Source organism: Giraffa tippelskirchi, chromosome 12, assembly GCF_054371585.1.
Source record: "Giraffa tippelskirchi isolate mGirTip1 chromosome 12, T2T-mGirTip1v1.2.pri, whole genome shotgun sequence".
NCBI lineage: Eukaryota > Metazoa > Chordata > Mammalia > Artiodactyla > Giraffidae > Giraffa > Giraffa tippelskirchi.
In genome coordinates this window covers 72,298,836-72,325,408 of record NC_137286.1, presented here as the reverse complement: position 1 = coordinate 72,325,408, position 26,573 = coordinate 72,298,836, and the positions used below count along the sequence as shown (strand labels likewise).

The 26,573-nt window shown below is 55.4% G+C and overlaps 2 protein-coding genes and 1 long non-coding RNA gene across 3 annotated transcripts in view; 2 read left to right on the top strand and 1 right to left on the bottom strand.

Moving 5' to 3' along the window:
• The window catches only part of LOC145529708 (uncharacterized), a 221,810-nt gene that overhangs the window by 109,548 nt on the left and 85,689 nt on the right, over window positions 1–26,573 (bottom strand). Inside the window, exons 13-15 of the long non-coding RNA XR_014071297.1 lie at window positions 20,385–20,496; window positions 12,741–12,852; window positions 5,098–5,209 (exon numbers count right to left, since the gene is read on the bottom strand). This is a non-coding gene — a long non-coding RNA (uncharacterized LOC145529708). The remainder of the gene's footprint in view (window positions 1–5,097; window positions 5,210–12,740; window positions 12,853–20,384; window positions 20,497–26,573) is intronic.
• Window positions 13,280–18,341, top strand: LOC145529504 (uncharacterized). The gene is made up of 3 exons (XM_081550078.1): window positions 13,280–16,729; window positions 17,129–17,441; window positions 17,692–18,341. The coding sequence occupies exons 1-3, from the start codon at window positions 16,493–16,495 to the stop codon at window positions 18,318–18,320; spliced, it is 1,179 nt and encodes a 392-aa protein (XP_081406204.1). The 5' UTR covers window positions 13,280–16,492; the 3' UTR covers window positions 18,321–18,341.
• On the top strand, window positions 24,164–25,985 carry LOC145529645 (uncharacterized). Its single transcript, XM_081550243.1, has 3 exons — window positions 24,164–24,370; window positions 24,770–25,082; window positions 25,333–25,985. The coding sequence occupies exons 1-3, from the start codon at window positions 24,236–24,238 to the stop codon at window positions 25,959–25,961; spliced, it is 1,077 nt and encodes a 358-aa protein (XP_081406369.1). The 5' UTR covers window positions 24,164–24,235; the 3' UTR covers window positions 25,962–25,985.

Sequence of the window (26,573 nt, the reverse complement as noted above, 5' to 3'; positions counted from 1 at the left end):
CTGGGCGGAGGTAGAAATGGGTCTCTTCAAGTAAGGGAAAGAGGGAAACGAAGTACACCAATGGGTTTCCATCCAATGGAACCTCTTCACGACAGAGAAGCTAAGCATTCACAGATGCAAAAGATAGGAAACGGAACATGAGAGACTCCTTGCAAGTGGTGTATCTGAGAAGGGGTTCATATGGAAAGAGACGAAGAATGCACAGCACTCAGATTCCAAGAAACACCACCACCACCCTTGACCCTTCCCCCATGACCAACTCCGACCTAAAGCCTTTCTCTCCCTCTAACCCATCCCTAAAACATAACCCTCATCTAATCATATACATGTGCATTCCTAGCATCCATCCATCCACACACGAGAGAGAAAGAGGAAGACACAGACTGAATCGAGAAAGGAAAAGAGAGGGACACAGCCAGAGAGAGACACGGAACCAAAGAGAGGAAAGGAGTCGATGGTCCAGACTTTTCATCAATCTGTCTCGAAGGTAGAAGCAATGACAGCGCCCATCCACCCCAGAAGGGGGAAAAGGACGGAAGGTTTGGAGAGGAAAAGACAAGAATGCAGGGAGCCATTAGAAGCTCAGCCACCCGCAGAAGCCGAGCTGGGACACTTGAACAGAATCTCAATGGAAACAGAGGACCAGAAAGTTGGCTACTCTTTTCTATAAGAGAGGGAGACCTTCGAGTCTTCCTTTCGGGCCTCCAACTTGGATGTGGGGTCTCAAAACAGTCAGGAGGGGCAGTGCCTTTTCCTGGGTACCACGGCGCATCCAGGCCTCGTTCTGCCCCATTCTGTGCTGTGTCAGCCCTGGATGGAGTCTTTCTTTCTGAAGTCTCAGCACACAAGCTCCACGTGATATCGGCCCCAGGTGGAGAGGCATGGAGCTGCTCGTAGGCCGACAGACCTAGGAAACAGATGGGAGAATGACCCCCACTCTGCAGATGGAGAGACTGGGGAAACCCTGAGGGGCATATGCTTGTCCAGGGCCACACCACTTATGAGAAGAAGGAGCCTGGTCTGAGAGCAGCGGGGTCCTCGGAGCTCAGGCCCTGGCTGCACCCAGGCCTCCCCAGGGCTGTGGGCTGGGCTGTGTGGCTGTCACTGTGCCTGCACATGGCCTAAGGGGGGTGGTCGAGCAGTCAGAAACCCAGAGATTCCCTTGGGAAGTTTTGGGGAAGGGACCTCAGCACGAACCCCAGGAAATGATGTCACCTGCCGGCAACAGAACCCAACAGAACCCGCAACCCGGGTATCCAGGCCTCCAGAGCGGAGAGGAGCCCCCAGCCAGATCTCTTGCTGCCAGGATGTTCTGCTGTTTGCCCCTGCCCAGAGGCCGGGGCCTCAGGAGAGCTCACAGGCAGTGTGCGTGGGCACCCTGTTGACGTTGGCTCAGGGCACCCCCGAGAGGCCTCTGGCCCTCTGCCCGGAGAAACAGAAAGGTAACACGGGGAGCCCCAGGCCGGGCCAGGCCACCTCTCCCATGCCACCCGGAAACACCGGGTCCTTTGCCTGTGTGTGTGGATGCGGGTTTCTCGGGGTGTGTCTCCCTCAAGGAAGCCCAGGCGGATGTGGGGTCAGAAGCCTGCGGACAAGTTGTGTCCACACCCCAGGGGAGATCAGGCTGGCTGGGATGGGAACAGTGCGGGCAGGGCCGGCCGCCCAGGCTGACCTCACACCCTCAGGTGGGTCTCTTTCCTCCCGGGTGGGGATCTGAGCAGACACACGTCTCTGACCCTTCTGGGAAGAGAAGTTCGAGCAGGCAGAAGCAGCGGCTCCACTGGCCAGGCCCAGCTCGGAAAACTCCCAGCACGGCTGGCTGACGGTCACTGTCGTTGCAGAGCTTCCCACGTGATGAGGCCGAGGACGGGGACACCCCGTCCACCTCACGGAGGGAGGGGTCGGAGCACCAACCCCCCGCCCGTGAGGCCCAGTGCAGGCTCCAGGTGAGCGTGCCCACGGAGGCATCAGCCCCACCGGGGGCGAAGCGGAGGCGGGGAAGGCCTGCTGCCGAGACACCGCCCAGGATACACCCGGCGGCCCAGTCTGAGGCTGCCACGGAGCTCAGCACACCCGGCTCCGACCCAGAGTCCCGAGAACCCCGGCCTCTGAGGCAGCAGGAGGACCTGGAGCCCAGCACGCCAGAGCACAGAGGTAAGGACGCTGGGGCTGGTGCACGGGAGTGTGTGGGGAGGGGGTGCTGAGCTACACAGGGACGAGTCCCCGAAAGATGCTGCTGGGCCTGCAGCAAGCGCTGGCCTCACACCCCCACCCCCATCTTGCACACTTCAGTCCCAAAAGATATCCAACCCTGGGTATTCTTTCGGAATCTCTTGGAAGCTTTCTGTCCCGGGATACGCACATGCCAAGGCTGGTCTGTGGGCAAACTTTGCTTCTCCCCCAGCTCTAGCACTGGCCTCCAACTGGAACCAGGCTCCACTTCCCAGACCTGTGCCTACAGAGGTGGTGGCTCCAGGTGCAGGACCCAGGGATCCACCGAGGGCCGATGGAGAACCGAGCCTTGCCCTCGCAGAGACACCAGGCCAGCTGGGTACTGGCCAGCACACCGGGCAGATCGGATTTCCGTGCCTGCAGGACCCCCAGCCCCAGGCACTGATGTCCCACCCCCTCAGCCAGAACCTCCACCTCCACGTGCACCTGTACCTGCTCGGGCTTTGGCAGGAGAACCCGAGGCAGAGGAGGAGTCACCGCCTCGGCAGGGAGAGCCTGCCCTGGCTCCCGCGCAACACCCAGACGCCGACGATGACTCACCCGCCCCTGCAGGAAGAACGAGCCCCCGCTCTGGACAGAGACCCAGAGCCCTTGCCGGAAACACCATGTCCAGGGGAGCGGTCGGCTCTGCAGCCTCCATCCCTGTCTGCTCACCGTGGACGCCGGCAACTCGGTCTGCCCCCAGGGGACATGGAGTTCCTTTCCCCTGAGCTGCTTTGCATTTGGTTTGTTTCCACCTTTCTGGTGATGTTTTACTTTTTGTATGGTTTCGTCTATTTTTGTTGGTTAAGTTGGGATTAGTAAACTTTTTCATCATTGTTGCAATTTGGGACACTGTTGTGTAACTCTGGTGATACTGTGTTACCATCACCACTCTGTAGTTTCAGACCCGTTCGATCTTTATGCCCCACCCGCCAACAAAGCCTGGGTTCAAGGCAAGCAGGCCCTGTTCATCCCTCCCCCCGATCCTGACCACAATTTCATCTTTTCTTTCTGCATTCCTTCCTATATTCTTGGTGTCCCCAATCAATGACTCTCAGTGAGATGACTGAAGGAGTTTTTTTCGGACTCTCCACCTACTGTAAGACTCCATTGGAGAGTTCTCATTTTTATGTCATTTGAACTAGCCTTTGATAGCTGAAAGGACGGTGTACGTCCTTTCAAGATATCATGTGCCAAACGAAGCCCTTTTGGCAAATGCCATCATTATCTCCAGGCAGGCATTGCTGTTTGAAGGGTGACATCTCAGCCAGAAGGCAGAGGCTGAGCTCCTCTTGTTGCACCAGCTCCCAAAAGAAGCCAAGAAAGGGAGCTGGAACAACAAACCACCCCAACGCCCAGGAAAGCGTTCTTCACGACAGAAGGCTAGCAAATGACCCAACAACCTTGTGGCCCAGAACCCCTCTAGAAAAATCACTGTTCCATACAAAAGAGAAACACATGGGAAGTTCCAAGGAGAGGCAATGCCCATGGCCAGTGTACTTTAGAGACGGCCTGACCGCTCCGGGGAAGACACGCACCGACGGAACCCCTTGGGAAACAGCAGTGAGAGTCCTCACCGTCGTAAGGGTTTCCTCTGGGGACAACCTGCCCTGGGCACCACATGAGGGAGCAGACCGGCTTCTCTTCCTCTGCCCCCACACCACTCACTCATGAAGGCAGCTCAGGTGTTCTCATGCCCTGCCTGCCTGCCTGCCTGCCTGGCTCATCCGTGAGCTGTGACCACCTCCAGGGCAGGACTCCACCTTCTCCTCTCTGTGTACCGTGAATCTGCACACAGTGGGCTTTCAGAACCTTAGGAGACTTGAGCCATTCCCACTCGAGCCAGAACCCTCCCCAGGAAGGAAAACAGCTGTGGAGTCATTTTGGCCCCAGCACTGGTTCCCAAACCCTGGCGGCTCCTACAGCCTCTACGGTGTGAAGAGGGAGGTCCCTTTTGACAGAGCTTTCCGGCTGTCAGATCGAAGCTGTTGTTTCACTGTCAGCTGTGTCTCTGCCGTTGCAGCCAGGTGGGCCACGCTGCTCCAAAGGAGCTCACAAGCTGAGTTGCAAGGGAGGTATTGAGAGGACAGGGATGGCTACAACGTGCTGCAAACTGAGTGAGGGTCCCCACAATCCTCAGCAAAGGTCTGTGGTGTGCAAGTGGGGAGTAGAGGGCCCCCAAGTTCCAAAGGAAGGGAGGTACTCGGGAGATAAAGCCCTTGGCTGCTGTGGTAGCAGCTGCAGATGGCAGCTCGTCCACAGTGCACTTCGAATGAGGTCATATGAGCGGGACTCTGGAAATGGTTCCGAAATCCAGAGAAAGGGGTCAGGGTATGTGGGAATCCGGCGGGGGTGGGGGGTGGATGAAGGAAGGTGTCCTTCCTCTCTCCAGTGCAATTTGGTTTGGTGAGTCTCAAAGCTACCAGATGGCACTTCCCAAGTCAGGCCCCCGCAGGAATCAGGGTGGGCTGCGTGCCTCGGCCCCTGCCACAGGGACAAGCCACACCAGTGGCCTCCCTGAGCTCAAATGGCCGGATCTGGGGGTTCCGTCTGGGTGCACACCTCCTTGCTGTGGCCAAGTTCCCCCCTTCTCTGAGCACCAGCTTCATCATCCTCTCGAATGAGGACATCGATTGCTACCTTGGCACGTTACTCTCTTCATCCTGTGAAGACTCATTAGGCTTATCCTACAATTACTAGCTGGCCCGAAGAGATATCTCCTGAATCCAGATTAAGCTGGAGTCTCCCAGGCTCATCTGGCATGTCTTCCCTGAAGTCTGCCAAAACCCACACCCTTGCATTTCCAGGGACTCCCCTTAGCCGGCTGGGCAGAAAACCCAGCATGGTTCAAACAAGCTGACAGACAAGCGGGAGAGGACTCACGGGCAGACGGCCTCCGTCAGGTCTCGGGTGGAGCTCTGGGACCACAGCAGCAACGGGCCATCCCAGCCCCTGGGCTCAGCAGCGCCCTCATTCTCAGGCCGGCGGCTCTGCCCTGAGGGGAGCAGGAAGGTCACCAACTGCCGCAGGCGGACCTCAAGCCCCTCCCACTGCTGGAGCCTGACCTCCCCCGGCCCCACCCCTTCCCCTACCCCAGCAGGACGAGAGCTCGTCTTCCCCTGGCTTCCAACGTGAGGCCCGGCCCTGGGCCCCGATTGGGCACTGCCCCAGTCCGGAGCCAATCACAGTGGCCAGGGAGGTGGAACGCACCGATTGGCCAGGGCCAGGTCATGTGACCATGCTCCCCAGGAAACTCAAATATTACCAAGATTCCCTAACAAACCAATGAACAAAATTATCCAGTAAAGGCAAACCGTACTTTTTAATGAGGCCGATGTCACAGAAAAAAAAAAAAAATGCTTCACAATGAACTGCTCAAGGAAGCTACTAAATAAACTTTCAGAAAAGTTAAGTAGTTTTTTTTTTTTTTTTAATAGGGTGACGGAGAGCTATACCTTTCCCATCTATGTGAATTTAGGTTTAAACTAGATTTCCCTTGGCTATTATATACGACAAAAAAACCCCACATCACCCCCTTTCACTCCCCCCACCCCCCAAAAGTGTTTTAGTCTATTGAGTTTTTGTGTCCTCAGTTGTGTCTGATTCACGGCAACTCACAAACTCTACACAGCCAGGCTCTTCCGTCCATGGAATTCAGGGCAATTTTTTTCTGTCACAGTAAATGCCCACCCTGGGTGATCCAAAGGCAAGGGCTCAGAGGCTCCTGAGAGTCTAACTCCTTTCAGCCGAGCACAGAGCTGGCTCCTCACTGGGATGCCTGTGGCCTGGGGCTCCCAGAGGGCAGAGCAGCACTCGCCCCACCGTGTGGTCACTGCTGGAAGTGCAGGCTGCTCCTCACTCCCCCTTGACAGTGTCCCTGAGGGCAGAACAGTGGGAATCTACTCAAGGTGGAAATGCAAACTCCCATGCAACCAAACTTCCCACAAGGTCTCCAAAACCACTCAGGAACAGGGAATTGGAAACTGCAGGGCATGACATGAATGGAGATGGAGACTTGACACCTTACACCGAGTTCACTTCCAGTTATCCCTAGACAAAGTTTCCATGAAAACTTGTCACAAATCTAGAAGAACAATGAGCAGAAACCGGACACGTGCTTTGAGTCTTCACACACAAAACTAAAAGGCAGTCCACAAAACAACCCAGAGAATACAGTGGACTTTGCAAAATCAAAGATATCTACTGTGGGAAAGACCTCATTACAAAAGCAAAAGACAGGTCATACATCGCGAGACGAATGAGTGGAAACACAAAGCTTCTCAAGGATGTGTCTCCAAACAGACAAAGAACACCAACACAACAAGCCTGTGAAAACTAGGGAAAGGTCTGAAGGGACACCAGACTGAGGAAGACACACACAGAGTATCCCGGATGATGTCCAGCACGGAGGGCCTGAAGAAACAACAGTCTAGTTGCACTCCCTCAGGCCTGTGTGACCCTGGATGAGGCCTCTGTTTCCCGGTGGCTCTGAGAGATGGACAGGGAGGAAGGGGAAGAGAAATCACTTGCATTTCTAATACTCACAGCAAAGTCTTCCAATGAGAAGGGAATTATCACCCCCACTGACAATGCCATGCACTGAAGTGATACCCACGAGTCCATCTAACCCAGAAGGGAAGGAAGGACCTGTTCTCACAAAACGGCGAGAGATGGAAGAAGGAAGATCAAGCCCACACCAATCACTGGAAAGAGAAGCTGTGCTCAGGGCTTGAAAGAATTCCTATTGGGAAAATGATGTCACAGCCCCACAAGGCAATCCACAGCTTCGATGCTATTCCTCCCAAAATGCCAATGCATTGTCGCACCGAACAAAGAACTGCAAAAGGGGTTACGGAAACAGAAAAGAGCCTAAATTGTCAATACAATCCGACGAAAAAGCCCCGATACGGACATCCAAGGTTGTGTGAAAGGAAATTAGACGACCAAACTAGGATCCTCAGGAGCGTATCGGAGAAGGCGATGGCGACCCACGCCAGTACTCTTGCCTGGAAAATGCCCTGGACGGAGGAGCCTGGTAGGCTGCAGGCCATGGGGTCGCGCAGAGTCAGACACGACTGAAGTGACTTAGCCGCAGCGGCAGCAGCAGGACAGTATGCTATTGGGAATACAACAACACACACAGATCCAGATCGATGGAATAAAGTTGAGGGTCCAGAAACAAACCCCGGCATCCATGGTCAACTCATCTCTGACACAGAAGGGGAGAATATCCAAATGGGAACAAGAAAGCCTCTTCAATAAATGGCCATGGGAAAACCAGACAGCTACATCTGAAGAACGCTATTGGTTTTGATCTCACACCACCTCAATATCGGGGAAAAACCTCACCCTAAAGACTGATGTCTTGAGATAGCTAGAAAGAAGCGTAGGTCAAAGGCTCCTTAACATCAGAGTCTCCTTGCCATTTGCTGGGCGGAGGTAGAAATGGGTCTCTTCAAGTAAGGGAAAGAGGGAAACGAAGTACACCAATGGGTTTCCATCCAATGGAACCTCTTCACAACAGAGAAGCTAAGCATTCACAGATGCAAAAGATAGGAAACGGAACATGAGAGACTCCTTGCAAGTGGTGTATCTGAGAAGGGGTTCATATGGAAAGAGACGAAGAATGCACAGCACTCAGATTCCAAGAAACACCACCACCACCCTTGACCCTTCCCCCATGACCAACTCCGACCTAAAGCCTTTCTCTCCCTCTAACCCATCCCTAAAACATAACCCTCATCTAATCATATACATGTGCATTCCTAGCATCCATCCATCCACACACGAGAGAGAAAGAGGAAGACACAGACTGAATCGAGAAAGGAAAAGAGAGGGACACAGCCAGAGAGAGACACGGAACCAAAGAGAGGAAAGGAGTCGATGGTCCAGACTTTTCATCAATCTGTCTCGAAGGTAGAAGCAATGACAGCGCCCATCCACCCCAGAAGGGGGAAAAGGACGGAAGGTTTGGAGAGGAAAAGACAAGAACGCAGGGAGCCATTAGAAGCTCAGCCACCCGCAGAAGCCGAGCTGGGACACTTGAACAGAATCTCAATGGAAACAGAGGACCAGAAAGTTGGCTACTCTTTTCTATAAGAGAGGGAGACCTTCGAGTCTTCCTTTCGGGCCTCCAACTTGGATGTGGGGTCTCAAAACAGTCAGGAGGGGCAGTGCCTTTTCCTGGGTACCACGGCGCATCCAGGCCTCGTTCTGCCCCATTCTGTGCTGTGTCAGCCCTGGATGGAGTCTTTCTTTCTGAAGTCTCAGCGCACAAGCTCCACGTGATATCGGCCCCAGGTGGAGAGGCATGGAGCTGCTCGTAGGCCGACAGACCTAGGAAACAGATGGGAGAATGACCCCCACTCTGCAGATGGAGAGACTGGGGAAACCCTGAGGGGCATATGCTTGTCCAGGGCCACACCACTTATGAGAAGAAGGAGCCTGGTCTGAGAGCAGCGGGGTCCTCGGAGCTCAGGCCCTGGCTGCACCCAGGCCTCCCCAGGGCTGTGGGCTGGGCTGTGTGGCTGTCACTGTGCCTGCACATGGCCTAAGGGGGGTGGTCGAGCAGTCAGAAACCCAGAGATTCCCTTGGGAAGTTTTGGGGAAGGGACCTCAGCACGAACCCCAGGAAATGATGTCACCTGCCGGCAACAGAACCCAACAGAACCCGCAACCCGGGTATCCAGGCCTCCAGAGCGGAGAGGAGCCCCCAGCCAGATCTCTTGCTGCCAGGATGTTCTGCTGTTTGCCCCTGCCCAGAGGCCGGGGCCTCAGGAGAGCTCACAGGCAGTGTGCGTGGGCACCCTGTTGACGTTGGCTCAGGGCACCCCCGAGAGGCCTCTGGCCCTCTGCCCGGAGAAACAGAAAGGTAACACGGGGAGCCCCAGGCCGGGCCAGGCCACCTCTCCCATGCCACCCGGAAACACCGGGTCCTTTGCCTGTGTGTGTGGATGCGGGTTTCTCGGGGTGTGTCTCCCTCAAGGAAGCCCAGGCGGATGTGGGGTCAGAAGCCTGCGGACAAGTTGTGTCCACACCCCAGGGGAGATCAGGCTGGCTGGGATGGGAACAGTGCGGGCAGGGCCGGCCGCCCAGGCTGACCTCACACCCTCAGGTGGGTCTCTTTCCTCCCGGGTGGGGATCTGAGCAGACACACGTCTCTGACCCTTCTGGGAAGAGAAGTTCGAGCAGGCAGAAGCAGCGGCTCCACTGGCCAGGCCCAGCTCGGAAAACTCCCAGCACGGCTGGCTGACGGTCACTGTCGTTGCAGAGCTTCCCACGTGATGAGGCCGAGGACGGGGACACCCCGTCCACCTCCCGGAGGGAGGGGTCGGAGCACCAACCCCCCGCCCGTGAGGCCCAGTGCAGGCTCCAGGTGAGCGTGCCCACGGAGGCATCAGCCCCACCGGGGGCGAAGCGGAGGCGGGGAAGGCCTGCTGCCGAGACACCGCCCAGGATACACCCGGCGGCCCAGTCTGAGGCTGCCACGGAGCTCAGCACACCCGGCTCCGACCCAGAGTCCCGAGAACCCCGGCCTCTGAGGCAGCAGGAGGACCTGGAGCCCAGCACGCCAGAGCTCAGAGGTAAGGACGCTGGGGCTGGTGCACGGGAGTGTGTGGGGAGGGGGTGCTGAGCTACACAGGGACGAGTCCCCGAAAGATGCTGCTGGGCCTGCAGCAAGCGCTGGCCTCACACCCCCACCCCCATCTTGCACACTTCAGTCCCAAAAGACATCCAACCCTGGGTATTCTTTCGGAATCTCTTGGAAGCTTTCTGTCCCGGGATACGCACATGCCAAGGCTGGTCTGTGGGCAAACTTTGCTTCTCCCCCAGCTCTAGCACTGGCCTCCAACTGGAACCAGGCTCCACTTCCCAGACCTGTGCCTACAGAGGTGGTGGCTCCAGGTGCAGGACCCAGGGATCCACCGAGGGCAGATGGAGAACCGAGCCTTGCCCTCGCAGAGACACCAGGCCAGCTGGGTACTGGCCAGCACACCAGGCAGATCGGATTTCCGTGCCTGCAGGACCCCCAGCCCCAGGCACTGATGTCCCACCCCCTCAGCCAGAACCTCCACCTCCACGTGCACCTGTACCTGCTCGGGCTTTGGCAGGAGAACCCGAGGCAGAGGAGGAGTCACCGCCTCGGCAGGGAGAGCCTGCCCTGGCTCCCGCGCAACACCCAGACGCCGACGATGACTCACCCGCCCCTGCAGGAAGAACGAGCCCCCGCTCTGGACAGAGACCCAGAGCCCTTGCCGGAAACACCATGTCCAGGGGAGCGGTCGGCTCTGCCGCCTCCATCCCTGTCTGCTCACCGTGGACGCCGGCAACTCGGTCTGCCCCCAGGGGACATGGAGTTCCTTTCCCCTGAGCTGCTTTGCATTTGGTTTGTTTCCACCTTTCTGGTGATGTTTTACTTTTTGTATGGTTTCGTCTATTTTTGTTGGTTAAGTTGGGATTAGTAAACTTTTTCATCATTGTTGCAATTTGGGACACTGTTGTGTAACTCTGGTGATACGGTGTTACCATCACCACTCTGTAGTTTCAGACCCGTTCGATCTTTATGCCCCACCCGCCAACAAAGCCTGGGTTCAAGGCAAGCAGGCCCTGTTCATCCCTCCCCCCGATCCTGACCACAATTTCATCTTTTCTTTCTGCATTCCTTCCTATATTCTTGGTGTCCCCAATCAATGACTCTCAGTGAGATGACTGAAGGAGTTTTTTTCGGACTCTCCACCTACTGTAAGACTCCATTGGAGAGTTCTCATTTTTATGTCATTTGAACTAGCCTTTGATAGCTGAAAGGACGGTGTACGTCCTTTCAAGATATCATGTGCCAAACGAAGCCCTTTTGGCAAATGCCATCATTATCTCCAGGCAGGCATTGCTGTTTGAAGGGTGACATCTCAGCCAGAAGGCAGAGGCTGAGCTCCTCTTGTTGCACCAGCTCCCAAAAGAAGCCAAGAAAGGGAGCTGGAACAACAAACCACCCCAACGCCCAGGAAAGCGTTCTTCACGACAGAAGGCTAGCAAATGACCCAACAACCTTGTGGCCCAGAACCCCTCTAGAAAAATCACTGTTCCATACAAAAGAGAAACACATGGGAAGTTCCAAGGAGAGGCAATGCCCATGGCCAGTGTACTTTAGAGACGGCCTGACCGCTCCGGGGAAGACACGCACCGACGGAACCCCTTGGGTAACAGCAGTGAGAGTCCTCACCGTCGTAAGGGTTTCCTCTGGGGACAACCTGCCCTGGGCACCACATGAGGGAGCAGACCGGCTTCTCTTCCTCTGCCCCCACACCACTCACTCATGAAGGCAGCTCAGGTGTTCTCATGCCCTGCCTGCCTGCCTGCCTGCCTGGCTCATCCGTGAGCTGTGACCACCTCCAGGGCAGGACTCCACCTTCTCCTCTCTGTGTACCGTGAATCTGCACACAGTGGGCTTTCAGAACCTTAGGAGACTTGAGCCATTCCCACTCGAGCCAGAACCCTCCCCAGGAAGGAAAACAGCTGTGGAGTCATTTTGGCCCCAGCACTGGTTCCCAAACCCTGGCGGCTCCTACAGCCTCTACGGTGTGAAGAGGGAGGTCCCTTTTGACAGAGCTTTCCGGCTGTCAGATCGAAGCTGTTGTTTCACTGTCAGCTGTGTCTCTGCCGTTGCAGCCAGGTGGGCCACGCTGCTCCAAAGGAGCTCACAAGCTGAGTTGCAAGGGAGGTATTGAGAGGACAGGGATGGCTACAACGTGCTGCAAACTGAGTGAGGGTCCCCACAATCCTCAGCAAAGGTCTGTGGTGTGCAAGTGGGGAGTAGAGGGCCCCCAAGTTCCAAAGGAAGGGAGGTACTCGGGAGATAAAGCCCTTGGCTGCTGTGGTAGCAGCTGCAGATGGCAGCTCGTCCACAGTGCACTTCGAATGAGGTCATATGAGCGGGACTCTGGAAATGGCTCCGAAATCCAGAGAAAGGGGTCAGGGTATGTGGGAATCCGGCGGGGGTGGGGGGTGGATGAAGGAAGGTGTCCTTCCTCTCTCCAGTGCAATTTGGTTTGGTGAGTCTCAAAGCTACCAGATGGCACTTCCCAAGTCAGGCCCCCGCAGGAATCAGGGTGGGCTGCGTGCCTCGGCCCCTGCCACAGGGACAAGCCACACCAGTGGCCTCCCTGAGCTCAAATGGCCGGATCTGGGGGTTCCGTCTGGGTGCACACCTCCTTGCTGTGGCCAAGTTCCCCCCTTCTCTGAGCACCAGCTTCATCATCCTCTCGAATGAGGACATCGATTGCTACCTTGGCACGTTACTCTCTTCATCCTGTGAAGACTCATTAGGCTTATCCTACAATTACTAGCTGGCCCGAAGAGATATCTCCTGAATCCAGATTAAGCTGGAGTCTCCCAGGCTCATCTGGCATGTCTTCCCTGAAGTCTGCCAAAACCCACACCCTTGCATTTCCAGGGACTCCCCTTAGCCGGCTGGGCAGAAAACCCAGCATGGTTCAAACAAGCTGACAGACAAGCGGGAGAGGACTCACGGGCAGACGGCCTCCGTCAGGTCTCGGGTGGAGCTCTGGGACCACAGCAGCAACGGGCCATCCCAGCCCCTGGGCTCAGCAGCGCCCTCATTCTCAGGCCGGCGGCTCTGCCCTGAGGGGAGCAGGAAGGTCACCAACTGCCGCAGGCGGACCTCAAGCCCCTCCCACTGCTGGAGCCTGACCTCCCCCGGCCCCACCCCTTCCCCTACCCCAGCAGGACGAGAGCTCGTCTTCCCCTGGCTTCCAACGTGAGGCCCGGCCCTGGGCCCCGATTGGGCACTGCCCCAGTCCGGAGCCAATCACAGTGGCCAGGGAGGTGGAACGCACCGATTGGCCAGGGCCAGGTCATGTGACCATGCTCCCCAGGAAACTCAAATATTACCAAGATTCCCTAACAAACCAATGAACAAAATTATCCAGTAAAGGCAAACCGTACTTTTTAATGAGGCCGATGTCACAGAAAAAAAAAAAAAATGCTTCACAATGAACTGCTCAAGGAAGCTACTAAATAAACTTTCAGAAAAGTTAAGTAGTTTTTTTTTTTTTTTTTAATAGGGTGACGGAGAGCTATACCTTTCCCATCTATGTGAATTTAGGTTTAAACTAGATTTCCCTTGGCTATTATATACGACAAAAAAAACCCACATCACCCCCTTTCACTCCCCCCACCCCCCAAAAGTGTTTTAGTCTATTGAGTTTTTGTGTCCTCAGTTGTGTCTGATTCACGGCAACTCACGAACTCTACACAGCCAGGCTCTTCCGTCCATGGAATTCAGGGCAATTTTTTTCTGTCACAGTAAATGCCCACCCTGGGTGATCCAAAGGCAAGGGCTCAGAGGCTCCTGAGAGTCTAACTCCTTTCAGCCGAGCACAGAGCTGGCTCCTCACTGGGATGCCTGTGGCCTGGGGCTCCCAGAGGGGAGAGCAGCACTCGCCCCACCGTGTGGTCACTGCTGGAAGTGCAGGCTGCTCCTCACTCCCCCTTGACAGTGTCCCTGAGGGCAGAACAGTGGGAATCTACTCAAGGTGGAAATGCAAACTCCCATGCAACCAAACTTCCCACAAGGTCTCCAAAACCACTCAGGAACAGGGAATTGGAAACTGCAGGGCATGACATGAATGGAGATGGAGACTTGACACCTTACACCGAGTTCACTTCCAGTTATCCCTAGACAAAGTTTCCATGAAAACTTGTCACAAATCTAGAAGAACAATGAGCAGAAACCGGACACGTGCTTTGAGTCTTCACACACAAAACTAAAAGGCAGTCCACAAAACAACCCAGAGAATACAGTGGACTTTGCAAAATCAAAGATATCTACTGTGGGAAAGACCTCATTACAAAAGCAAAAGACAGGTCATACATCGCGAGACGAATGAGTGGAAACACAAAGCTTCTCAAGGATGTGTCTCCAAACAGAAAAAGAACACCAACACAACAAGCCTGTGAAAACTAGGGAAAGGTCTGAAGGGACACCAGACTGAGGAAGACACACACAGAGTATCCTGGATGATGTCCAGCACGGAGGGCCTGAAGAAACAACAGTCTAGTTGCACTCCCTCAGGCCTGTGTGACCCTGGATGAGGCCTCTGTTTCCCGGTGGCTCTGAGAGATGGACAGGGAGGAAGGGGAAGAGAAATCACTTGCATTTCTAATACTCACAGCAAAGTCTTCCAATGAGAAGGGAATTATCACCCCCACTGACAATGCCATTCACTGAAGTGATACCCACGAGTCCATCTAACCCAGAAGGGAAGGAAGGACCTGTTCTCACAAAACGGCGAGAGATGGAAGAAGGAAGATCAAGCCCACACCAATCACTGGAAAGAGAAGCTGTGCTCAGGGCTTGAAAGAATTCCTATTGGGAAAATGATGTCACAGCCCCACAAGGCAATCCACAGCTTGGATGCTATTCCTCCCAAAATGCCAATGCATTGTCGCACCGAACAAAGAATTGCAAAAGGGGTTACGGAAACAGAAAAGAGCCTAAATTGTCAATACAATCCGACGAAAAAGCCCCGATACGGACATCCAAGGTTGTGTGAAAGGAAATTAGACGACCAAACTAGGATCCTCAGGAGCGTATCGGAGAAGGCGATGGCGACCCACGCCAGTACTCTTGCCTGGAAAATGCCCTGGACGGAGGAGCCTGGTAGGCTGCAGGCCATGGGGTCGCGCAGAGTCAGACACGACTGAAGTGACTTAGCCGCAGCGGCAGCAGCAGGACAGTATGCTATTGGGAATACAACAACACACACAGATCCAGATCGATGGAATAAAGTTGAGGGTCCAGAAACAAACCCCGGCATCCATGGTCAACTCATCTCTGACACAGAAGGGGAGAATATCCAAATGGGAACAAGAAAGCCTCTTCAATAAATGGCCATGGGAAAACCAGACAGCTACATCTGAAGAACGCTATTGGTTTTGATCTCACACCACCTCAATATCGGGGAAAAACCTCACCCTAAAGACTGATGTCATGAGATAGCTAGAAAGAAGCGTAGGTCAAAGGCTCCTTAACATCAGAGTCTCCTTGCCATTTGCTGGGCGGAGGTAGAAATGGGTCTCTTCAAGTAAGGGAAAGAGGGAAACGAAGTACACCAATGGGTTTCCATCCAATGGAACCTCTTCACAACAGAGAAGCTAAGCATTCACAGATGCAAAAGATAGGAAACGGAACATGAGAGACTCCTTGCAAGTGGTGTATCTGAGAAGGGGTTCATATGGAAAGAGACGAAGAATGCACAGCACTCAGATTCCAAGAAACACCACCACCACCCTTGACCCTTCCCCCATGACCAACTCCGACCTAAAGCCTTTCTCTCCCTCTAACCCATCCCTAAAACATAACCCTCATCTAATCATATACATGTGCATTCCTAGCATCCATCCATCCACACACGAGAGAGAAAGAGGAAGACACAGACTGAATCGAGAAAGGAAAAGAGAGGGACACAGCCAGAGAGAGACACGGAACCAAAGAGAGGAAAGGAGTCGATGGTCCAGACTTTTCATCAATCTGTCTCGAAGGTAGAAGCAATGACAGCGCCCATCCACCCCAGAAGGGGGAAAAGGACGGAAGGTTTGGAGAGGAAAAGACAAGAACGCAGGGAGCCATTAGAAGCTCAGCCACCCGCAGAAGCCGAGCTGGGACACTTGAACAGAATCTCAATGGAAACAGAGGACCAGAAAGTTGGCTACTCTTTTCTATAAGAGAGGGAGACCTTCGAGTCTTCCTTTCGGGCCTCCAACTTGGATGTGGGGTCTCAAAACAGTCAGGAGGGGCAGTGCCTTTTCCTGGGTACCACGGCGCATCCAGGCCTCGTTCTGCCCCATTCTGTGCTGTGTCAGCCCTGGATGGAGTCTTTCTTTCTGAAGTCTCAGCGCACAAGCTCCACATGATATCGGCCCCAGGTGGAGAGGCATGGAGCTGCTCGTAGGCCGACAGACCTAGGAAACAGATGGGAGAATGACCCCCACTCTGCAGATGGAGAGACTGGGGAAACCCTGAGGGGCATATGCTTGTCCAGGGCCACACCACTTATGAGAAGAAGGAGGCTGGTCTGAGAGCAGCGGGGTCCTCGGAGCTCAGGCCCTGGCTGCACCCAGGCCTCCCCAGGGCTGTGGGCTGGGCTGTGTGGCTGTCAATGTGCCTGCACATGGCCTAAGGGGGGTGGTCGAGCAGTCAGAAACCCAGAGATTCCCTTGGGAAGTTTTGGGGAAGGGACCTCAGCACGAACCCCAGGAAATGATGTCACCTGCCGGCAACAGAACCCAACAGAACCCGCAACCCGGGTATCCAGGCCTCCAGAGCGGAGAGGAGCCCCCAGCCAGATCTCTTGCTGCCAGGATGTTCTGCTGTTTGCCCCTGCCCAGAGGCCGGGGCCTCAGGAGAGCTCACAGGCAGTGTGCGTGGGCACCCTGTCGACGTTGGCTCAGGGCACCCCCGAGAGGCCTCTGGCCCTCTGCCCGGAGAAACAGAAAGGTAACACGGGGAGCCCCAGGCCGGGCCAGGCCACCTCTCCCATGCCACCCGGAAACACCGGGTCCTTTGCCTGTGTGTGTGGATGCGGGTTTCTCGGGGTGTGTCTCCCTCAAGGAAGTCCAGGCGGATGTGGGGTCAGAAGCCTGCGGACAAGTTGTGTCCACACCCCAGGGGAGATCAGGCTGGCTGGGATGGGAACAGTGCGGGCAGGGCCGGCCGCCCAGGCTGACCTCACACCCTCAGGTGGGTCTCTTTCCTCCCGGGTGGGGATCTGAGCAGACACACGTCTCTGACCCTTCTGGGAAGAGAAGTTCGAGCAGGCAGAAGCAGCGGCTCCACTGGCCAGGCCCAGCTCGGAAAACTCCCAGCACGGCTGGCTGACGGTCACTGTCGTTGCAGAGCTTCCCACGTGATGAGGCCGAGGACGGGGACACCCCGTCCACCTCCCGGAGGGAGGGGTCGGAGCACCAACCCCCCGCCCGTGAGGCCCAGTGCAGGCTCCAGGTGAGCGTGCCCACGGAGGCATCAGCCCCACCGGGGGCGAAGCGGAGGCGGGGAAGGCCTGCTGCCGAGACACCGCCCAGGATACACCCGGCGGCCCAGTCTGAGGCTGCCACGGAGCTCAGCACACCCGGCTCCGACCCAGAGTCCCGAGAACCCCGGCCTCTGAGGCAGCAGGAGGACCTGGAGCCCAGCACGCCAGAGCACAGAGGTAAGGACGCTGGGGCTGGTGCACGGGAGTGTGTGGGGAGGGGGTGCTGAGCTACACAGGGACGAGTCCCCGAAAGATGCTGCTGGGCCTGCAGCAAGCGCTGGCCTCACACCCCCACCCCCATCTTGCACACTTCAGTCCCAAAAGACATCCAACCCTGGGTATTCTTTCGGAATCTCTTGGAAGCTTTCTGTCCTGGGATACGCACATGCCAAGGCTGGTCTGTGGGCAAACTTTGCTTCTCCCCCAGCTCTCGCACTGGCCTCCAACTGGAACCAGGCTCCACTTCCCAGACCTGTGCCTACAGAGGTGGTGGCTCCAGGTGCAGGACCCAGGGATCCACCGAGGGCAGATGGAGAACCGAGCCTTGCCCTCGCAGAGACACCAGGCCAGCTGGGTACTGGCCAGCACACCGGGCAGATCGGATTTCCGTGCCTGCAGGACCCCCAGCCCCAGGCACTGATGTCCCACCCCCTCAGCCAGAACCTCCACCTCCACGTGCACCTGTACCTGCTCGGGCTTTGGCAGGAGAACCCGAGGCAGAGGAGGAGTCACCGCCTCGGCAGGGAGAGCCTGCCCTGGCTCCCGCGCAACACCCAGACGCCGACGATGACTCACCCGCCCCTGCAGGAAGAACGAGCCCCTGCTCTGGACAGAGACCCAGAGCCCTTGCCGGAAACACCATGTCCAGGGGAGCGGTCGGCTCTGCAGCCTCCATCCCTGTCTGCTCACCGTGGACGCCGGCAACTCGGTCTGCCCCCAGGGGACATGGAGTTCCTTTCCCCTGAGCTGCTTTGCATTTGGTTTGTTTCCACCTTTCTGGTGATGTTTTACTTTTTGTATGGTTTCGTCTATTTTTGTTGGTTAAGTTGGGATTAGTAAACTTTTTCATCATTGTTGCAATTTGGGACACTGTTGTGTAACTCTGGTGATACGGTGTTACCATCACCACTCTGTAGTTTCAGACCCGTTCGATCTTTATGCCCCACCCGCCAACAAAGCCTGGGTTCAAGGCAAGCAGGCCCTGTTCATCCCTCCCCCCGATCCTGACCACAATTTCATCTTTTCTTTCTGCATTCCTTCCTATATTCTTGGTGTCCCCAATCAATGACTCTCAGTGAGATGACTGAAGGAGTTTTTTTCGGACTCTCCACCTACTGTAAGACTCCATTGGAGAGTTCTCATTTTTATGTCATTTGAACTAGCCTTTGATAGCTGAAAGGACGGTGTACGTCCTTTCAAGATATCATGTGCCAAACGAAGCCCTTTTGGCAAATGCCATCATTATCTCCAGGCAGGCATTGCTGTTTGAAGGGTGACATCTCAGCCAGAAGGCAGAGGCTGAGCTCCTCTTGTTGCACCAGCTCCCAAAAGAAGCCAAGAAAGGGAGCTGGAACAACAAACCACCCCAACGCCCAGGAAAGCGTTCTTCACGACAGAAGGCTAGCAAATGACCCAACAACCTTGTGGCCCAGAACCGCTCTAGAAAAATCACTGTTCCATACAAAAGAGAAACACATGGGAAGTTCCAAGGAGAGGCAATGCCCATGGCCAGTGTACTTTAGAGACGGCCTGACCGCTCCGGGGAAGACACGCACCGACGGAACCCCTTGGGAAACAGCAGTGAGAGTCCTCACCGTCGTAAGGGTTTCCTCTGGGGACAACCTGCCCTGGGCACCACATGAGGGAGCAGACCGGCTTCTCTTCCTCTGCCCCCACACCACTCACTCATGAAGGCAGCTCAGGTGTTCTCATGCCCTGCCTGCCTGCCTGCCTGCCTGGCTCATCCGTGAGCTGTGACCACCTCCAGGGCAGGACTCCACCTTCTCCTCTCTGTGTACCGTGAATCTGCACACAGTGGGCTTTCAGAACCTTAGGAGACTTGAGCCATTCCCACTTGAGCCAGAACCCTCCCCAGGAAGGAAAACAGCTGTGGAGTCATTTTGGCCCCAGCACTGGTTCCCAAACCCTGGCGGCTCCTACAGCCTCTACGGTGTGAAGAGGGAGGTCCCTTTTGACAGAGCTTTCCGGCTGTCAGATCGAAGCTGTTGTTTCACTGTCAGCTGTGTCTCTGCCGTTGCAGCCAGGTGGGCCACGCTGCTCCAAAGGAGCTCACAAGCTGAGTTGCAAGGGAGGTATTGAGAGGACAGGGATGGCTACAACGTGCTGCAAACTGAGTGAGGGTCCCCACAATCCTCAGCAAAGGTCTGTGGTGTGCAAGTGGGGAGTAGAGGGCCCCCAAGTTCCAAAGGAAGGGAGGTACTCGGGAGCTAAAGCCCTTGGCTGCTGTGGTAGCAGCTGCAGATGGCAGCTCGTCCACAGTGCACTTCGAATGAGGTCATATGAGCGGGACTCTGGAAATGGCTCTGAAATCCAGAGAAAGGGGTCAGGGTATGTGGGAATCCGGCGGGGGTGGGGGGTGGATGAAGGAAGGTGTCCTTCCTCTCTCCAGTGCAATTTGGTTTGGTGAGTCTCAAAGCTACCAGATGGCACTTCCCAAGTCAGGCCCCCGCAGGAATCAGGGTGGGCTGTGTGCCTCGGCCCCTGCCACAGGGACAAGCCACACCAGTGGCCTCCCTGAGCTCAAATGGCCGGATCTGGGGGTTCCGTCTGGGTGCACACCTCCTTGCTGTGGCCAAGTTCCCCCCTTCTCTGAGCACCAGCTTCATCATCCTCTCGAATGAGGACATCGATTGCTACCTTGGCACGTTACTCTCTTCATCCTGTGAAGACTCATTAGGCTTATCCTACAATTACTAGCTGGCCCGAAGAGATATCTCCGGAATCCAGATTAAGCTGGAGTCTCCCAGGCTCATCTGGCATGTCTTCCCTGAAGTCTGCCAAAACCCACACCCTTGCATTTCCAGGGATTCCCCTTAGCCGGCTGGGCAGAAAACCCAGCATGGTTCAAACAAGCTGACAGACAAGCGGGAGAGGACTCACGGGCAGACGGTCTCCGTCAGGTCTCGGGTGGAGCTCTGGGACCACAGCAGCAACGGGCCATCCCAGCCCCTGGGCTCAGCAGCGCCCTCATTCTCAGGCCGGCGGCTCTGCCCTGAGGGGAGCAGGAAGGTCACCAACTGCCGCAGGCGGACCTCAAGCCCCTCCCACTGCTGGAGCCTGACCTCCCCCGGCCCCACCCCTTCCCCTACCCCAGCAGGACGAGAGCTCGTCTTCCCCTGGCTTCCAACGTGAGGCCCGGCCCTGGGCCCCGATTGGGCACTGCCCCAGTCCGGAGCCAATCACAGTGGCCAGGGAGGTGGAACGCACCGATTGGCCAGGGCCAGGTCATGTGACCATGCTCCCCAGGAAACTCAAATATTACCAAGATTCCCTAACAAACCAATGAACAAAATTATCCAGTAAAGGCAAACCGTACTTTTTAATGAGGCCGATGTCACAGAAAAAAAAAAAAATGCTTCACAATGAACTGCTCAAGGAAGCTACTAAATAAACTTTCAGAAAAGTTAAGTAGTTTTTTTTTTTTTTTAATAGGGTGACGGAGAGCTATACCTTTCCCATCTATGTGAATTTAGGTTTAAACTAGATTTCCCTTGGCTATTATATACGACAAAAAAACCCCACATCACCCCCTTTCACTCCCCCCACCCCCCAAAAGTGTTTTAGTCTATTGAGTTTTTGTGTCCTCAGTTGTGTCTGATTCACGGCAACTCACGAACTCTACACAGCCAGGCTCTTCCGTCCATGGAATTCAGGGCAATTTTTTTCTGTCACAGTAAATGCCCACCCTGGGTGATCCAAAGGCAAGGGCTCAGAGGCTCCTGAGAGTCTAACTCCTTTCAGCCGAGCACAGAGCTGGCTCCTCACTGGGATGCCTGTGGCCTGGGGCTCCCAGAGGGGAGAGCAGCACTCGCCCCACCGTGTGGTCACTGCTGGAAGTGCAGGCTGCTCCTCACTCCCCCTTGACAGTGTCCCTGAGGGCAGAACAGTGGGAATCTACTCAAGGTGGAAATGCAAACTCCCATGCAACCAAACTTCCCACAAGGTCTCCAAAACCACTCAGGAACAGGGAATTGGAAACTGTAGGGCATGACATGAATGGAGATGGAGACTTGACACCTTACACCGAGTTCACTTCCAGTTATCCCTAGACAAAGTTTCCATGAAAACTTGTCACAAATCTAGAAGAACAATGAGCAGAAACCGGACACGTGCTTTGAGTCTTCACACACAAAACTAAAAGGCAGTCCACAAAACAACCCAGAGAATACAGTGGACTTTGCAAAATCAAAGATATCTACTGTGGGAAAGACCTCATTACAAAAGCAAAAGACAGGTCATACATCGCGAGACGAATGAGTGGAAACACAAAGCTTCTCAAGGATGTGTCTCCAAACAGACAAAGAACACCAACACAACAAGCCTGTGAAAACTAGGGAAAGGTCTGAAGGGACACCAGACTGAGGAAGACACACACAGAGTATCCCGGATGATGTCCAGCACGGAGGGCCTGAAGAAACAACAGTCTAGTTGCACTCCCTCAGGCCTGTGTGACCCTGGATGAGGCCTCTGTTTCCCGGTGGCTCTGAGAGATGGACAGGGAGGAAGGGGAAGAGAAATCACTTGCATTTCTAATACTCACAGCAAAGTCTTCCAATGAGAAGGGAATTATCACCCCCACTGACAATGCCATTCACTGAAGTGATACCCACGAGTCCATCTAACCCAGAAGGGAAGGAAGGACCTGTTCTCACAAAACGGCGAGAGATGGAAGAAGGAAGATCAAGCCCACACCAATCACTGGAAAGAGAAGCTGTGCTCAGGGCTTGAAAGAATTCCTATTGGGAAAATGATGTCACAGCCCCACAAGGCAATCCACAGCTTGGATGCTATTCCTCCCAAAATGCCAATGCATTGTCGCACCGAACAAAGAATTGCAAAAGGGGTTACGGAAACAGAAAAGAGCCTAAATTGTCAATACAATCCGACGAAAAAGCCCCGATACGGACATCCAAGGTTGTGTGAAAGGAAATTAGACGACCAAACTAGGATCCTCAGGAGCGTATCGGAGAAGGCGATGGCGACCCACGCCAGTACTCTTGCCTGGAAAATGCCCTGGACGGAGGAGCCTGGTAGGCTGCAGGCCATGGGGTCGCGCAGAGTCAGACACGACTGAAGTGACTTAGCCGCAGCGGCAGCAGCAGGACAGTATGCTATTGGGAATACAACAACACACACAGATCCAGATCGATGGAATAAAGTTGAGGGTCCAGAAACAAACCCCGGCATCCATGGTCAACTCATCTCTGACACAGAAGGGGAGAATATCCAAATGGGAACAAGAAAGCCTCTTCAATAAATGGCCATGGGAAAACCAGACAGCTACATCTGAAGAACGCTATTGGTTTTGATCTCACACCACCTCAATATCGGGGAAAAACCTCACCCTAAAGACTGATGTCATGAGATAGCTAGAAAGAAGCGTAGGTCAAAGGCTCCTTAACATCAGAGTCTCCTTGCCATTTGCTGGGCGGAGGTAGAAATGCGTCTCTTCAAGTAAGGGAAAGAGGGAAATGAAGTACACCAATGGGTTTCCATCCAATGGAACCTCTTCACAACAGAGAAGCTAAGCATTCACAGATGCAAAAGATAGGAAACGGAACATGAGAGACTCCTTGCAAGTGGTGTATCTGAGAAGGGGTTCATATGGAAAGAGACGAAGAATGCACAGCACTCAGATTCCAAGAAACACCACCACCACCCTTGACCCTTCCCCCATGACCAACTCCGACCTAAAGCCTTTCTCTCCCTCTAACCCATCCCTAAAACATAACCCTCATCTAATCATATACATGTGCATTCCTAGCATCCATCCATCCACACACGAGAGAGAAAGAGGAAGACACAGACTGAATCGAGAAAGGAAAAGAGAGGGACACAGCCAGAGAGAGACACGGAACCAAAGAGAGGAAAGGAGTCGATGGTCCAGACTTTTCATCAATCTGTCTCGAAGGTAGAAGCAATGACAGCGCCCATCCACCCCAGAAGGGGGAAAAGGACGGAAGGTTTGGAGAGGAAAAGACAAGAACGCAGGGAGCGATTAGAAGCTCAGCCACCCGCAGAAGCCGAGCTGGGACACTTGAACAGAATCTCAATGGAAACAGAGGACCAGAAAGTTGGCTACTCTTTTCTATAAGAGAGGGAGACCTTCGAGTCTTCCTTTCGGGCCTCCAACTTGGATGTGGGGTCTCAAAACAGTCAGGAGGGGCAGTGCCTTTTCCTGGGTACCACGGCGCATCCAGGCCTCGTTCTGCCCCATTCTGTGCTGTGTCAGCCCTGGATGGAGTCTTTCTTTCTGAAGTCTCAGCGCACAAGCTCCACGTGATATCGGCCCCAGGTGGAGAGGCATGGAGCTGCTCGTAGGCCGACAGACCTAGGAAACAGATGGGAGAATGACCCCCACTCTGCAGATGGAGAGACTGGGGAAACCCTGAGGGGCATATGCTTGTCCAGGGCCACACCACTTATGAGAAGAAGGAGGCTGGTCTGAGAGCAGCGGGGTCCTCGGAGCTCAGGCCCTGGCTGCACCCAGGCCTCCCCAGGGCTGTGGGCTGGGCTGTGTGGCTGTCAATGTGCCTGCACATGGCCTAAGGGGGGTGGTCGAGCAGTCAGAAACCCAGAGATTCCCTTGGGAAGTTTTGGGGAAGGGACCTCAGCACGAACCCCAGGAAATGATGTCACCTGCCGGCAACAGAACCCAACAGAACCCGCAACCCGGGTATCCAGGCCTCCAGAGCGGAGAGGAGCCCCCAGCCAGATCTCTTGCTGCCAGGATGTTCTGCTGTTTGCCCCTGCCCAGAGGCCGGGGCCTCAGGAGAGCTCACAGGCAGTGTGCGTGGGCACCCTGTCGACGTTGGCTCAGGGCACCCCCGAGAGGCCTCTGGCCCTCTGCCCGGAGAAACAGAAAGGTAACACGGGGAGCCCCAGGCCGGGCCAGGCCACCTCTCCCATGCCACCCGGAAACACCGGGTCCTTTGCCTGTGTGTGTGGATGCGGGTTTCTCGGGGTGTGTCTCCCTCAAGGAAGTCCAGGCGGATGTGGGGTCAGAAGCCTGCGGACAAGTTGTGTCCACACCCCAGGGGAGATCAGGCTGGCTGGGATGGGAACAGTGCGGGCAGGGCCGGCCGCCCAGGCTGACCTCACACCCTCAGGTGGGTCTCTTTCCTCCCGGGTGGGGATCTGAGCAGACACACGTCTCTGACCCTTCTGGGAAGAGAAGTTCGAGCAGGCAGAAGCAGCGGCTCCACTGGCCAGGCCCAGCTCGGAAAACTCCCAGCACGGCTGGATGACGGTCACTGTCGTTGCAGAGCTTCCCACGTGATGAGGCCGAGGACGGGGACACCCCGTCCACCTCCCGGAGGGAGGGGTCGGAGCACCAACCCCCCGCCCGTGAGGCCCAGTGCAGGCTCCAGGTGAGCGTGCCCACGGAGGCATCAGCCCCACCGGGGGCGAAGCGGAGGCGGGGAAGGCCTGCTGCCGAGACACCGCCCAGGATACACCCAGCGGCCCAGTCTGAGGCTGCCACGGAGCTCAGCACACCCGGCTCCGACCCAGAGTCCCGAGAACCCCGGCCTCTGAGGCAGCAGGAGGACCTGGAGCCCAGCACGCCAGAGCACAGAGGTAAGGACGCTGGGGCTGGTGCACGGGAGTGTGTGGGGAGGGGGTGCTGAGCTACACAGGGACGAGTCCCCGAAAGATGCTGCTGGGCCTGCAGCAAGCGCTGGCCTCACACCCCCACCCCCATCTTGCACACTTCAGTCCCAAAAGACATCCAACCCTGGGTATTCTTTCGGAATCTCTTGGAAGCTTTCTGTCCCGGGATACGCACATGCCAAGGCTGGTCTGTGGGCAAACTTTGCTTCTCCCCCAGCTCTAGCACTGGCCTCCAACTGGAACCAGGCTCCACTTCCCAGACCTGTGCCTACAGAGGTGGTGGCTCCAGGTGCAGGACCCAGGGATCCACCGAGGGCAGATGGAGAACCGAGCCTTGCCCTCGCAGAGACACCAGGCCAGCTGGGTACTGGCCAGCACACCGGGCAGATCGGATTTCCGTGCCTGCAGGACCCCCAGCCCCAGGCACTGATGTCCCACCCCCTCAGCCAGAACCTCCACCTCCACGTGCACCTGTACCTGCTCGGGCTTTGGCAGGAGAACCCGAGGCAGAGGAGGAGTCACCGCCTCGGCAGGGAGAGCCTGCCCTGGCTCCCGCGCAACACCCAGACGCCGACGATGACTCACCCGCCCCTGCAGGAAGAACGAGCCCCTGCTCTGGACAGAGACCCAGAGCCCTTGCCGGAAACACCATGTCCAGGGGAGCGGTCGGCTCTGCAGCCTCCATCCCTGTCTGCTCACCGTGGACGCCGGCAACTCGGTCTGCCCCCAGGGGACATGGAGTTCCTTTCCCCTGAGCTGCTTTGCATTTGGTTTGTTTCCACCTTTCTGGTGATGTTTTACTTTTTGTATGGTTTCGTCTATTTTTGTTGGTTAAGTTGGGATTAGTAAACTTTTTCATCATTGTTGCAATTTGGGACACTGTTGTGTAACTCTGGTGATACGGTGTTACCATCACCACTCTGTAGTTTCAGACCCGTTCGATCTTTATGCCCCACCCGCCAACAAAGCCTGGGTTCAAGGCAAGCAGGCCCTGTTCATCCCTCCCCCCGATCCTGACCACAATTTCATCTTTTCTTTCTGCATTCCTTCCTATATTCTTGGTGTCCCCAATCAATGACTCTCAGTGAGATGACTGAAGGAGTTTTTTTCGGACTCTCCACCTACTGTAAGACTCCATTGGAGAGTTCTCATTTTTATGTCATTTGAACTAGCCTTTGATAGCTGAAAGGACGGTGTACGTCCTTTCAAGATATCATGTGCCAAACGAAGCCCTTTTGGCAAATGCCATCATTATCTCCAGGCAGGCATTGCTGTTTGAAGGGTGACATCTCAGCCAGAAGGCAGAGGCTGAGCTCCTCTTGTTGCACCAGCTCCCAAAAGAAGCCAAGAAAGGGAGCTGGAACAACAAACCACCCCAACGCCCAGGAAAGCGTTCTTCACGACAGAAGGCTAGCAAATGACCCAACAACCTTGTGGCCCAGAACCCCTCTAGAAAAA